The 14,617-nt window shown below is 36.9% G+C and overlaps 1 protein-coding gene across 1 annotated transcript; it reads left to right on the top strand.

The window, feature by feature from the left end:
• The first annotated feature begins 2,775 nt into the window (after positions 1-2,775).
• Positions 2,776-13,739, top strand: LOC122987657 (sialic acid-binding Ig-like lectin 10). The gene is made up of 8 exons (XM_044359649.1): positions 2,776-2,914; positions 3,298-3,708; positions 3,996-4,307; positions 10,527-10,808; positions 10,912-11,199; positions 11,401-11,509; positions 11,607-11,676; positions 12,280-13,739. The coding sequence occupies exons 1-8, from the start codon at positions 2,854-2,856 to the stop codon at positions 12,625-12,627; spliced, it is 1,881 nt and encodes a 626-aa protein (XP_044215584.1). The 5' UTR covers positions 2,776-2,853; the 3' UTR covers positions 12,628-13,739.
• The last annotated feature ends 878 nt before the right edge of the window (positions 13,740-14,617 follow it).

Genomic DNA, 14,617 nt, shown 5'->3' with positions numbered 1-14,617 from the left:
TTAGCACTGTTGCTTAACAGTAGGATTTCTCCAGTGATGTATTCTGCTTGCTCTTTTATTTTACAAGTCTTTCATGCCTCAAGCAAATTCATCTGTCTTCAGTTCCATGCAAACATAAATAAAATAAAAACAACATGAAATGGGAACAGTTGATTATTGATAAATAAGAAAAAGTGATATATCTGTTTCTCATGTTATATCTGATAAAAAATTTGGGCTGCTCCTAAAATACAGTTTTACATGGTCACACCAAAACATTAACCCTCACAAACAAAGCTTAGCAAAGTTTAGTTGAGATTTGTTGTTGTGAGAATGTTTTCTGGTACATAACATATTTCATGAGGTGCGATTATTTGTTTTGAAGCAGTGTTGTTAGTATAGGACTTTGTTTTTATTTTTTATTTTTTACATTTACTCATTCTCCACTACTACTTCTGACCTGCTAATTACTGTACATGACAGCTTTTACATTTTGTATGCAATATCTGTACATATAATAGACATTTAGTATTGTATGTCTGTAATCACTTACAGTACATGAAAGTATTGCCGTCTGACTGATGAAACCTTGACTTATTTTAATTCATCAGATGCAGCCTGAGGGAAGCATGTACCTAGTAGTTTAAAGTGTGAACAGTAAGTCCCTATATAAGAGAAAACTGTGATGCCATATAAGGTCAAAATGAGGTTACTATAACTGAATAATTGCTACAATGACATTGCAGGAAACAATTCTTATATAAGATATTTCACAAAAGATACAAATAGAGGAGTGCTTTCTAAAAGTCTGCATATTAAAAACTTATAGGCATAGGATGAATATTGAGGTTGCATTTTATAGAATCTGTAAATATTAATGCACTTCTTGTCTTATTTTCATAATGACCAATGCTAATATCTGCACACTGACAAACTCACAGTGACAATACATGGTGATGTTAAGAAGTTATAATGTTTACCATGTTCACCATCTTAGTTAAGCATGTTAGCATGCTAACACTTGCTAATTAACACTAAAAAGGTACAGCTGTGTTTAATGGGAATGTCATTAGTTTTGGAGGTATTTGGTCATAAACCTAAGTATTGAAAAAAGTCTGACAAGATGGATACTCACGTGATGCTGTGATCTCATGAATCCAGTTGCCTTGCAAGGTAAAAAATAGCTACCTAACAGTTACAACACAGCCTTTCCAACCTGTGGGAAACTCTGCCATGTCTACAGTTTATGCAATGAGTGTGCAATATTCAGCCATTTTAGAAACTAATTATGGCAGAATTACAGCATGTTGTTAGCTGGAGATATAGTGAACAGATATTGCACAATATAAGCCATAAAAACATGAGTATAAACACAGAGCTTCTTGTTAAGAAGCTGCATAGTTAACACTGATAAATAAGAAGAATGCAAATATGTTCTCTTTGAATCACATCTCACTTCATCAATGGCAAAATTTATTTTTTCTCTGAATTATGTAATTTGACCATCATTACTTAACTTTCACTACAGATATTACTACACTTCACTACAGCAATAATACAAACCATTTACAGGTAAGCACATTACACTGTTTTCATTTTAGTGTAATGCATAACAATGTAGAAGAGAAATGAAAAGACACTATAATACTGTATGACTAAAAGTTATGAAATTCCACTTTTTTAAATCACACATTTCTAAAGACGTCATAGTCGTTAAGATGATCTCAACATACACAGAAAAAACTTTTCTTTTATTTTCATTTCTTGACACAAAGAAGGAAGAGGTGTACAAGGAGGAAGCGTCAGATCAGAGCAGAGACAGCTGTGAACAGACTGCTGTGAAGAGAAGGAAAAGAAGACATAAGGAGGTAAAACATTTAACTAATTTTATAATTATCTTTTAAAACTGAAAATGGAAGTTGTTGAAGTCATTCATTCTTCTCTAAATAATATCAAATTCAGTGCTGTTGAGCTGTTGTGAAGACAGTTGTTACAAAGTTTATTTATAGAACAAATATCACTGTGGCACTCTATACTCTATCACTCGGTGACACAGGCTCCTCAGTGTGAATACAAACACTGTTGTTTTTACCTGTTTTCTAGCGGCGGATAGTATCTCACAAGGTATTTTCCTGATCACATGGGTCTTTACTGTCTGCCCAGGATGAAAACATATTTGCTCAGGGAGAAATCAACATTTAAAGCTAGTATTTCCACAGTGGATGTAGTGTACTGTTCTTGAAACAGTTTGTGGAAATACTTTCATTATGTATAAATGTCACATCATGTATGACAGTCTCAGAAGAGGAGAAATAATGCCTAAGACTGGGAGGAAAATCTTGTTGTTGAACAAAAAAGGAAGATATAGTGAAATGAGGCGAAGAATATGCAGGTCAGAGCCGAAACAGTCAGCAGAGAACACAGTAGAGAGAAGAGAGTGGGGGAACAAGACAAAGAGGTGAAATACAACACCTTACCTTATTGTATTCATATGTTTTTGAATTATAAATGAAACCATTGAAGTGATTGATTCTTCCCAAACTAATATAAAAAATGTCTCTCCAAATTCCAGAGGTGGACTGTGCTGGTGCTTGAGAGTAGGAGAATAAGATATTTTGTAGGAGTTGGTGTTTGTCACAGTCGGGGTATCGATGATTCAGGGGTTGTAGAAATAATAAAAGCATCAGATTAATCACACCCTGGGTAAAGTCATAGCCAAATTTAATTTAGCAATGATGGAATACCTTAACATGCAACATCCTGACTGAATGTGGAACTTCTTTTTTTCAATTTCATCAATTGAACTTCCTGCACTTTCACTGTGAAAGCTGCACTGTGGAGGGAGAGATTGACTGTCTCAAGCATCAAATTATTATGTTTGTTCTCATCTGGGCAACTCTGCTCTTCTCTGTTAGAGGCAGCAATGCTGACACAGGTATAGATCTTTATTGTAATCTTGTGCTGATGCCAATATCAAAGACAACAATGAACAAAATGGTTATAGTGATAATTTTCCATAGTAAATATCCTTATAAAAGAAGTGCTTCCAAATTAATCGTATTTTATTTTTCCTCCCTGAGTTCACCAGCTCATGACAAGCATTACTCACAACATTATTGACCTACTGAGATAAACTTATAATGAAATGAATATTTTGTTTACCAAAGATATTATAGGTCAAGAAATATGTATTGCATCACCGTTGTGTTGCCAAGTTGTATAAAACAGAGACAGTCATAGCGGTAGTCATCATCATTTATTGTCAAAATTTAAATATCTTCTGTCTCTGTTTTTCTCTCTCTATATTTGCAATAACAGGTGCATCAGCGCAGGAAAAACAATACTGTCAGAATAGATTCTGTATCACTCTTACTGAAGGAGAAATAACCGCAGAGGCTGGACTCTGTGTTGTGATACCGTGCTCCTTCACCACTGGTTTTGCCTTCACAACCCAACATATAGTTTGGTACAAATGTGAACCAAGTAAACAGAGATGTGATAATTCTGACATAATATTCCACACAAACAAGAACAACATAAAAGTTCAGCCTGGGTTCAAAGGACGAGTGTCACTGTTGGAGTCTGACCTGAGTCAAAAGAACTGCAGCATCATCATCAATGACCTCACTGCTTCAGATTCTGGATCATATCAACTCAGAGTTAATGGTGTCCAGTTTCAGAAATCAAATGGATTTACCTTCTCTTTTAGAGCAACTGTCTCTGTTAAAGGTATGAAGACAAAGCAAATATATATAGTGAAGATGTTCATTGCTGTACTTATGAAGCATATTTGGTGTATTTATAGTCTTAATTGGGCATGAAGTAATGTTTGGCACTTGTTGATTTCTGTGGGCCAGTAGGTTCCAGTAGGAACTGATGCAGTTCCCGATATAACTCCTATTTATTGCTACATTGAATTGTTTAACAAAATAGATGACTATTTTAGCCCAAATTTAAGTGAATGATGACCTTGATGCCACTGACCTGATTCCACTCATGTACTTCTCTACCATTAGATCTGAGTCAGAAGCCCACAGTGATGATTCCTCCACTGACTGAGGGACAGCAGACCACACTGACCTGCACTGCTCCTGGTCTCTGCTCTGGATCTGTTCCTACAATCACCTGGACATGGAGAGGAACAGGAGAGAACAACATTCAAATCACAGGAAACATCATGACTGAGAATCTGACTGCTGTCACACAGAGACACAGCTCAACTTTGACCTTTAACTCTTCAGCTGAACACCATGGCACCGATGTCACCTGTAAGGTCAGCTTCACAGGTGACACAACTACAGAAGAGACTGTGACTCTGAACGTGACCTGTGAGTAGCACACACTGTATGTCTTTTCACATTTATGTTTTTCCTTTTCCTTTTACTAACAAAAGTTGCAGAAGTTGCATGTATTGAATGTTCTTAAAGCGAACCTGTTACTCTTCCCATTTAAAGTCTTATGCCTGGATGGGGATCCAAAGTCCTTACTGCTTCAGGACACCAGTTGCATATGCTGATGAATTTACATACTATATTGCTCTAAAGTCATTTTGTCTCTCATGTGAAGGAACTGAAAATCACTGGGAATACAGCTGTTAAGGAGGATGATGCTCTGAATCTGATATGCAGTGTTAAGAGTTTCCCTCCATCTCTTATCATGTAGACTAAGCTCTGCTCCAAAAAAAAAAACCCTTGAAAATGGAGCAGACATTGACCTGCAGAACGAAACTGGAACAGCCACTTTTATCAAACCATTTTTACAGACATTTTATAAAATTATTTGATACAAAGCACAATACATCATGCAGCAGTTAGAGTACATATATTTTTTCATGTGCCTTTTCCCCCTGGTCTTTTAATACAGGCCGCACCAGCTATCTGTAATACCTTCATCATGTACAAATTTACAGGTGACTCACAGCCTAAATCGGATTAATAAAGTGGCCACAAAGTGTACAGCATAACCATAACACTAGAACAGTTATACAATCTAAATTGTGTCATTTCTCATAGTAGGTCCTGTGCAACATTGCAGACCTGACAGTGCAGTCCTTCCCTGGGCCGTTGCTGGTGTATCTCTAAGTGTGAATGTCTTCAGCATAATCTACATGCTGTTCCTTTGGTATGTGACTACAGCTGTATTTTATATTTTGAAGGTTTTGTTAATGAACTGAAGACTTTTAGACAACAAATCATGGCTCACTCTTTCTTTTGTTCAAAGGAACGCCAGAAAAAAGGTGAAACCAAATGAAGCCAACAGAACGTACATGTCACTGCAGAAAACAGACCAATCAGCAGAGTATGATGTTATCGCCCCCCCTCTGAACTGACAACAACAATAAGCGACTGGGTTGATCTTCAGGCTGCTTCACTGAAGTATTTCTTGCACTGATATTGTGCATGTAACTGTCTACATTAGAGGATTTTGAGAACACAGACTGATCTGTTAAATCTCATCTCCAACATGTGTAAGATTTGATGAATATGATATTTCTAAGAGTTATTTAAGTTCAACTGTTTAACTTGTATTTTGCATTATACAGTATGATATTTTTCCTTTATTGTGATAAAAGTTGTAATGAAATTTTATTTGAGTCATCCATTTGTTTGTGTTGTATTTAGGTGTTATGATGTGTTTTTTTTTTTTTTTAATTTTTTTGAGTTTATACTTTTGTACTGATGTAATTTTGCTTTTTAAGATTCTTTTGTTTAATTTGATATCTTTTAACATCTTGGGACCATGTTGAAAATAAGTGTGCTTATCCCTTGAAGTAGTCTTGTTGACCTATAAATAAATCAAACCAAAAAACTTCCTCAGAGATTTCCAACCATGGTCTTCTAGGATTTAAGTGCTTTGCTGATTTCTTAACCAGTCTGAATATCTGAAACTGTGATTTTCATGTCAAATAAATCCATATTTCAAAACATCTGGTAGAGCTTTAGAATGGTTTTCATCTTACCTGTCAAATAGGAGGTTCTGTGTCTCTGTGAACAGCTATGTCTCTTCATTTTCTTCTGTTAAGTATGGTGTGCCTCAGGGGTTGGTTTTGGCACCAATTTTGTTTTCTTTAAACATGCTTCCCCTTGGGCACATTATTCATAGACAAGGTATTTCTTTCCATTGTTATGATGATGATACGCAGATGTACCTTCCCGTTAGATCCACAGACCCTGTAGTGCTGAGTTAACTTGATGACTGCATTTTTGTGATGTCAAAAATTTTTCTTCAGCTGAACTCAAACAAAACAGAGATGCTTTTCACTGGGTCCAAGCACATGACAAAACAAATTCTGCCATCTGCTGATTTCCTAGTCGAACACATCAAGCCTGTTGCAAGGAATCTTGGCATCTGCTTTGATAGTAATTTAAGTTTTGAGCAGCACACCACAAAGCTTGTGCAATCATGTTTTTATCATCTTAGAAATATTTCAAATTTCAAAATACAATCTATTTTAACTTTTAAAGACACAGAGACCATTTTATATGCCTTCATCATGCCTGGATTATTGCAAGTGTCGTTTTACTCGCCTGAACTCAGCTGCCAGGTTTTTAACCAGAACCAAGACATGTGATCACATCACTCCTGTTTTAGCTTCTTTACACTGGCTCCAAGTATGTTTTAGAATTGATTTTAAGCTCTTACTTATTACTTCTAAGGGTCTTCATGGCCTGTCTCCCTGCTGAATCTCTGACCTCTTTTTACTTTACGTGCCAGTATGTACTTTGAGATCCTCAGGCAGAGGTCTTTTGTCTGTTCCAGAGTCCCGGCTTAAAACTAAATGGGACAGAGTGTTTGCACTCAATGCCCCAAGACTCTGGAACGATCTTATTAATAATAATAATAATTATTATTATTATTATTAATATTATTATTATTATTATTAGTTCCTCCCTAACACCGGATTGTTGCTTACTGTCTGGTCTGTATGTAAGTATTGCATTAGAACTGTTATATCACACTTCCTAGAACATATTTCACAAACTGCTTCGTATCAGATTAGTCACTTAGTGGGTAAAGTGGTGAACAAATTTAATGAAGCAACTATGGGATAACATGCAACTTCCTGTATGAATGTGGAGCTTCCTTTGTTTTTATGGGTTCAGAAATATGTAAAACAATGAAATTCTGTTATATTGTCAGGTCAACGCTGCTGACAACAGCAGTTATGTCCAACAGAAATAGTCATAGTTGTAGCCTTTCTTCATCATTTATCAGATAACATGCAATATTGGCAAAGTCTACATAGTCTCTCCATGTTTCCTCAAATGGGTGCATCAATGTGTGGAAGACAAGACTGTCAATATGGATTCTGTATCACTCTTAGTGAGGGAGAAATAACAACAGAGGCTGGACTCTGTGTTGTTTTACCATTTAATTTCACAATGATGAATTTCACAATGAACTCACCAAGTCAGATTCTGGACCATATCAACTCAGAGTTGATGCTGTTTGGGAGGATGGACGGATTTACATTCTCATCAAGAGCGACTGCCTTTGTTAAAGGTATGAAGACAAAGCAAATAGAGAAGATGCTGATTGCTAATCTGGTTGTCATAACAGTCAAATGTAAGTAAGTACAATAGAACTTTTCTTACACAGAAAATGTACAGTTTTCATCATTATCGGGTAGCTGAAAATCTAAGTTCAAAGAAGAAAACTATGATTTCCATGACTTGCCAAATGCATACAGAATAACTTTCACAGCCCTGCATCTTTTAAACATATTTGGGGCCATCACATGGTTTGTGCATTTTTATTTCACGTTATGACTGCAGGATTTAAAGGATGGTTTTAATGCACTTGCTATGGCTTTAGAGGCTTGAAAAATAGTTCTGATATCTCGGGCTAATTGGGCTTACAGCCGGACAATAATTAAAATAATTGCATAGACTGTCACAGAGATACGGTAAGGTATCATAATGATATGATCATATTGTGTCGCCATTTTATATAATTCTGCTATCCAAAGTACAATACATCATGGAACTATATTTCCCAATTATATTTCTTTCTTATAGGTTTGTTCACGCTTTTTCCCTGGCCTTTCAATACAGACCACACACATTTGGTGTTTTGATGATGGTGGTGGAGAGCGCTGTCTAACACGTCAGTCCAAACTCTCCCATGGGTGTTCAATTGAGTTGAGTTCTGGTGACTGCGAAGGTCATAGCATATTTCACACTCATCAAACCACTCAATGACCCCTCGTGCCCTTTGGATGGGGGCATTGTCATCCTGGAAGAGACCACTCTCATCAGGATAGAAATGTTTCATCATAGGATAAAGGTGATGACTTAACCGTAAACTTCCTGAAACCTAATTTTTGCACAAAGAGGGAAGAAAACACAGAGACACTCATCAGAGACTGTGGAGAGAAGACCGCTGGAGACAGAAAGAGGTAAAACACAACATTGAACACATTTTTAAAACATCTTTTTACACCTAAAATGGACGTAATGGACGTTTTCCTAACTCCCAAATATAAATTCTTTCCTAATATCATAAAAATGTGTTTCCACATTTCTGGCTTTGCTGGTTAAGCAAGGTGTAAGTAAAGCAGTCCACCTTAGTAAAGTAAGGTGGACTGTGCTGGATAGAGGGTGCTTGGGGACGGGAGGATTAAAGACAGTCTGTATTTGTCACAGTTATTCAGTGCATTCAGTGAAGGATTGAGGGACCCAAACGTTGTCAAGGGCCTTTGAATATGGCAGGGATTATAGATATTTATCGTTTAACAGTGATTATGTTTTTTATAAAGATTAGGATAGGACCTTTCTAGAACAGATGTCACAAAGTGTTTCACACTGAAAAATGTTTAGTGTAATCACAGCCCTGCGTAAAGTGTGTTAATCTCGCAACTGTGGAATAACTTAAGGTGCAACATCCTCTGTTAAGATTTGTGATGTCAGCTGTGGAGTTCCCTTTGCTTCATTTTCATAAACTGAACATCCTGCACGTTTACTGCATTTTCAGTGTGAAAGCTGTCCTGTGGAGGGAGAGACCGACCGTCTCGAGCATTGAATTAGGATGTTTGTTCTCATCTGGGCGACTCTGCTCTTCTCTGTGAGAGACAACAATGCAGGTATAGATCTTTCTTATCATCTTGTTTTGATGCCAGCATTAAGGATATGAACAAAATAGTCAGCGATAATTTGCCATAATGACTAAATATGTTTTCCTGAAGTGCTTCCAAATGATAAGTATTTTAGTTTTTTCAATACTGTTGACAACACAAAACAAGACACAATTATAGAAAAACAGAAACATCATTCATAATTTATTAAATATAATGGGGTAATGTCATTTAATATCTTCTGTCCCTGTTTTTCTCTTTCTATATGCAATACCAGGTGCATCAGTGAAGGAAAGACAATACTGTCCGTATGGTAGATACTGTATCACTCTTACTGAAGGAGAAATAACAGCAGAGGCTGGACTCTGTGTTGTGATACCGTGCTCTTTCACTACTCCTGATAGCTTCACAACCCAACATATAGTTTGGTACAAATGTGAACCAAGTAAACAAAGATGTGGTGATTCTGACATAATATTTGACACAAACAAGAACAACATAAACGTTCAGCCTGGGATCAAAAGACGAGTGTCACTGTTGGAGTCTGACCTGAGTCAAAAGAACTGCAGCATCGTCATCAATGACCTCACTGCTTCAGATTCTGGATCATATCAACTCAGAGTTAAAGATGTCCAGTATTGGAATCCAAATGGATTTACCTTCTTCTCTTTTAGAGCAACTGTCTCTGTTAAAGGTATGAAGACAAAGTAAATATGTACAGTCACTATGTTTATTGTTGTACCTCTGAACAGCACCAACATTTAAGGGTTATCTATGGTCTCAACTGGCCATGAAGTAATGTTTGGCATTACTCCACAGTGGCACTTGTCAGCCTCTGTGGGAGACCAGTAAGAACTGAAGCAGTTTTTGATAACTCCTGCTCAATTCCCCCATTGAAGTATCTGATTATTTTAGCTCAAATTTAAGTGACTGATGACCTTGAGGCTGCTGATCTGATTCCACTCATGTACTTCTCTACCATTAGATCTGAGTCAGAAGCCCACAGTGATGATTCCTCCACTGACTGAGGGACAGCAGACCACACTGACCTGCACTGCTCCTGGTCTCTGCTCTGGATCTGTTCCTACAATCACCTGGACGTGGAGAGGAACAGGAGAGAATGACTCTCACATTACAGGAGACATCATGACTGAGAATCTGACTGCTGTCACACTGAGACACAGCTCAACTTTGACCTTTAACTCTTCAGCTGAACACCATGGCACCAATGTGACCTGTAAGGTCAGCTTCACAGGTGACACAACTACAGAGGAGACTGTGACTCTGAATGTGACCTGTAAGTAGCACATATGTTGGCGCTCTCCAGTGGTAGTATCAAAAAATACATTTTTACAGATGATGCATGTATGCAATTATAATATATATATATTTTAAATTTCAGTATGACTTAACAAGTCACTAGTTCAGAAATCTTATCTGAAACCCTAAGATTTTATTTGAAACTCTTCCACAGATATGAAGAAACCTGACATCACTGGGGATGCAATTGTTAAGGAAGGTGACACTCTGAATCTGACCTGCAGTGTTGAAAGTTTCCCTCCGTCTCTGATCACATGGACTAAACTTGGCCTCAACACAAACCTACAAAATGGAATTGATGCTAACTTGCAGAACGACACTGAACTATCCACACTTATAATCCCTAACGTGACAGCAGAACATTCTGGACGTTACATCTGTACAGCAAAGCATGTGGACAGTACTCCGACTGTATATGTTGATGTAACTGTAACTTGTAAGTAGACTGTTCTCATCTTCTTGAAAAGGAAGTTTATGTTCACATTCTATATCAGCTTACTGTATGTTTGCTGTAATGTGATTCTGCTTGTGTGTTTAAGGGTTTGCAAAGATCCTAAATGGCTCTGGATGCGTGGCTCAGTCGACAGTTCTGACCTGTGGGTGTATCAGTCAGGGGGTTCCCTTACCCACCATTAAATGGCCACTGATGAAGAATCACAATGAGTACTCTGTCATTACCACTGTGTCGGACCACACAGTCAACAGCACCATCACCCTAACTGTAAAAGACCACAGTAACACTGCTGTTGAGTGTGTCAGCAGCAATGAATATGGAGAAGCAAAAGAAAAACTCACCATCATCCAAATGAACACGCCAGAACAAGTGGGTACGTGTTCTCAACTAAACCACTTCTGCTACTTTAGACCACTGCTAAATGACATTTTTATTACGTCTTTTTTTTTTTTACTGTTGTTACATTGCATTTGGGCAAGATGTCAAAAAGAAATAAGCTGTTGCATGTACAGTATATTATCAATCAGAACAATATGGACAACAATATTTTTTCTTGTGTTCCTTTTGAATCCAGGTCAATCCAGTTTACTAAAAATTGTTTCACGGCTGGACATCATCATTGCATTTTTGACTGGGGTACTTCTTTCAGCAACCCTTTGCTGTTTGGCAAAGAAATGCCATAGGTACCCTATTGATTCCATTAATTCATTTTTTCTGGTTTTGTTTGTGGATAATCCTCATACAGACATGTAATTGCTGTTTTAATTTATTTCTCTCCAGAGAAAAACAGAAGAGCTCTGGAAATCTGGATGGGACCCTGGAGATGGTGACCACCCAAGAGGATCCACTGGTATCATTATTTATTCAGCTATTATATATATTAGTTACTGATAACATTTTCTTCAAAACCACCTGTATATTACTGTAAATGGTTTAAGATTTCTTTCTTGAATGATCACAGTGTTTTTACATGTTTTAGTCCATTTATTATTTACTGCTATTTGAATGAATGCTGAAGTATTTAAGATGCATGCATATGTGTTTACCATTTCAGTCAGACACACTTATTCAACTTGAGTATAAATATGAAATGTCAAATAGTTTTATTTGATGGAAAAGACTGCTCTTTGAGGGATCTCTCAAGAAATAATACCCCCTGGAAAAACCCTTACATGAACATTAAATCAAAGCAGATACAAATTGTGATGGATTACAATATCTCAGACAAGTTTCAAGACTTGCTTCAAACTTATTTTCAAACCACACAAAAAATAAATGCTTACCAGTTTTAGTGTTTAAGAGCTGAACATTAAAACATTTAAAAGGTTATGGTATGACGTGGAAAAAAGCATTAGCATTAATGTAAATGTAAGATCTCATGCATAGTGTACACAATTTTGGGCTTGTAGCAGATGCTGACTGAGTCATATACTTTCTGCATTATACCTGATAGATACATGCTGGTCAAGCAGTGGAAGATGATCAGACTCACTACCAAGAGGCACCAAAAGATGGAGCTGAGGCGGTGGAGAAAGGAGCCCCTGATCTCGATGGTGGACCAAAAGACGTGGAGTACGCCAGCATTGACTTCTCCGTGTTGAAAAGAAGAAGTGCCAGGGGGGCAGCAAAGAAGCAAGAGACCAAAGAGACAGAGTACGCTGAAATTAAGAGAGAGGAAAAAATGGAAAGGCAAGACAGTGGCAGAGAGCTAGATGAAGTGTTGGAGTGCAAAGAGGAGGAGGTTGTGATAGCAGACGATGAGGAGATAAAACATTGTGAGCCAGAGGAGGAGGAAGCGTAGGATGCTGCGCTGTATTCCAATGTGAAAGATGGATAGATAGATAGATAGATTAGTGGAGTCACTTGAGGATTAAGTTTCTTCTGTTCATCAGACATGATTGATTGTCATTCTGATGTGTAAATGACAGCACTGTGTAAGCTTTCTACCACAGAGCAGTGATCTTCAAAAGCAAACTTTGACCTCAGGTAAACTGAAGTAATCAGGACACTTCACACGTCTACACTTTCTGGCTGTTCAAATCCATCCATGCAACTAAAAATGGACTCGAGGTTGCACAGAATTTCCTTGTTGAAATGATATTATATACCTTTATTTAACTAAGATAAGTACTGTGTGTGCCCAAAGTGTCCCTGTGGTTTATTCAAGTGTCCCTTCTAGATGTCTCCTGTGCTTCTCTACTTCAGGCAAAATGAACCCTTTTCAAAAAGCCTGTTTAAGGAGGAGGTGTCTTTTTTTCATTTTTATTAGCTAGCAGCTTGGCTCTATGAATAGCAGTGTGAGTCTGTCAGTCTTACAGCTGGTTGGTCAGACCACCACTTTGGTTCAGACTGAAATATCTCAACTACTGAATTGCTATGAAATTTTGTAAAGTCATTCATGATTCTCATAGAAGAGGGAATCTCATACTAAGAAGCTGTAACTTTTGACATTCCCACTGGATTTGCCAAACTTAGACTGCAGAAGCCTCTTATTAGCTTCAGCTGAACTTTGGAAGTTAATTTTTGCTCAGAATGAGGACTGTAGGTTTTGTTCCCCATCCCATGAATTGTGATCTCTAACACCAGCCTACACAGCAGTTACATTATTTACTCTGTACCCATATTTACCCATGATGCTCACCGTTTTTGTTTATAAAAATGTTTTTTAATATGTACAAATTGCACTTTTATATGTTTTATGTTGTGGCAAATACACTGCTAGAATTTGTTGTTTTTTGGAGAGGAGTGGCTCTCTTCAGGGCCTGTATGGACAGAAGGAACATTTTCAGCAACCAAAAACAGTTTTAATGTACATACAGTATGGCGTATTGTTTCAAGACAGACTTGATAAATATGTAACTATCCTCTGAAGTGGTGTGAATTTGCATGAAGTTTTTCTCTAATAATTTCCAAAAGTTGATGATGATGACATTTCATTTGCAATAGTTTTCTCAAAGATTTTAATTAAATTTAAGTTTTAAAGTGATGATTTGTATCTACAGCACTGGTACTGTTGTTGATCAACATAGAAACAGAGAAAATAGATTACTTTCCCTTTTAAAATTGTGTTTCAAGAATCAGCCAGGCTCACAGTGGCCAGAGTGAGCAGGTTTTTAGCATAAAAAGTATCTGTTTTTGTTGTGAATTGAAACGGTGAATTGTCAGTAGCAACAAAGCCTTTCTTACTTCTGGTACACTCTGCAATCTTTACAGGTTCAATATGTAAGCTTATCGTAACTGATAAAGACAAATTTGTAGCCAGTTCTTACTTAAAATACTTATAATCTAACTCCTTAATGTGCGAACAGGAAGTTATTCGAGAGAATGCAATGATACCATTAGATGAATAATCATTTCAGTGACTTTTCTGAGAACAGAACTCAGATATTGTACAATAAACCATAAAACCATGAACCATAACAACGGACTGTCACAAATATATTTTCTTTCTAATAGGCTGCATCCAATTGGAAAGAATACAGATACTTCTTGAATCTGCAATTATTTAATGCATTCAATCAATGACAGAAGTTGTCATTTTTGACTATCTCTTACAATTGACCATCATTATTTAACTGACACTACAGATAACCATTAATACAGCCCATTCAAAGTCATGCACATCCAACTATGCGCATAATGTATTATGCATTACGATGTAGAAGGTAACTGAAAATATAGTGTATTGTTGTATTGTAGTTTATCGTTTCTTTCATTTTTCAATGTTAAAGTTGCATGTTAAAAAATATTTTATTATCAATGCATGTCTATGTTTGGTTTGCAGTGGAACA

The sequence above is a fragment of the Thunnus albacares genome, chromosome 8 (assembly GCF_914725855.1).
Source record: "Thunnus albacares chromosome 8, fThuAlb1.1, whole genome shotgun sequence".
NCBI lineage: Eukaryota > Metazoa > Chordata > Actinopteri > Scombriformes > Scombridae > Thunnus > Thunnus albacares.
The sequence above is the reverse complement of the archived record's forward strand: the minus strand, read 5'-3'. Positions and strand labels throughout refer to the sequence as shown.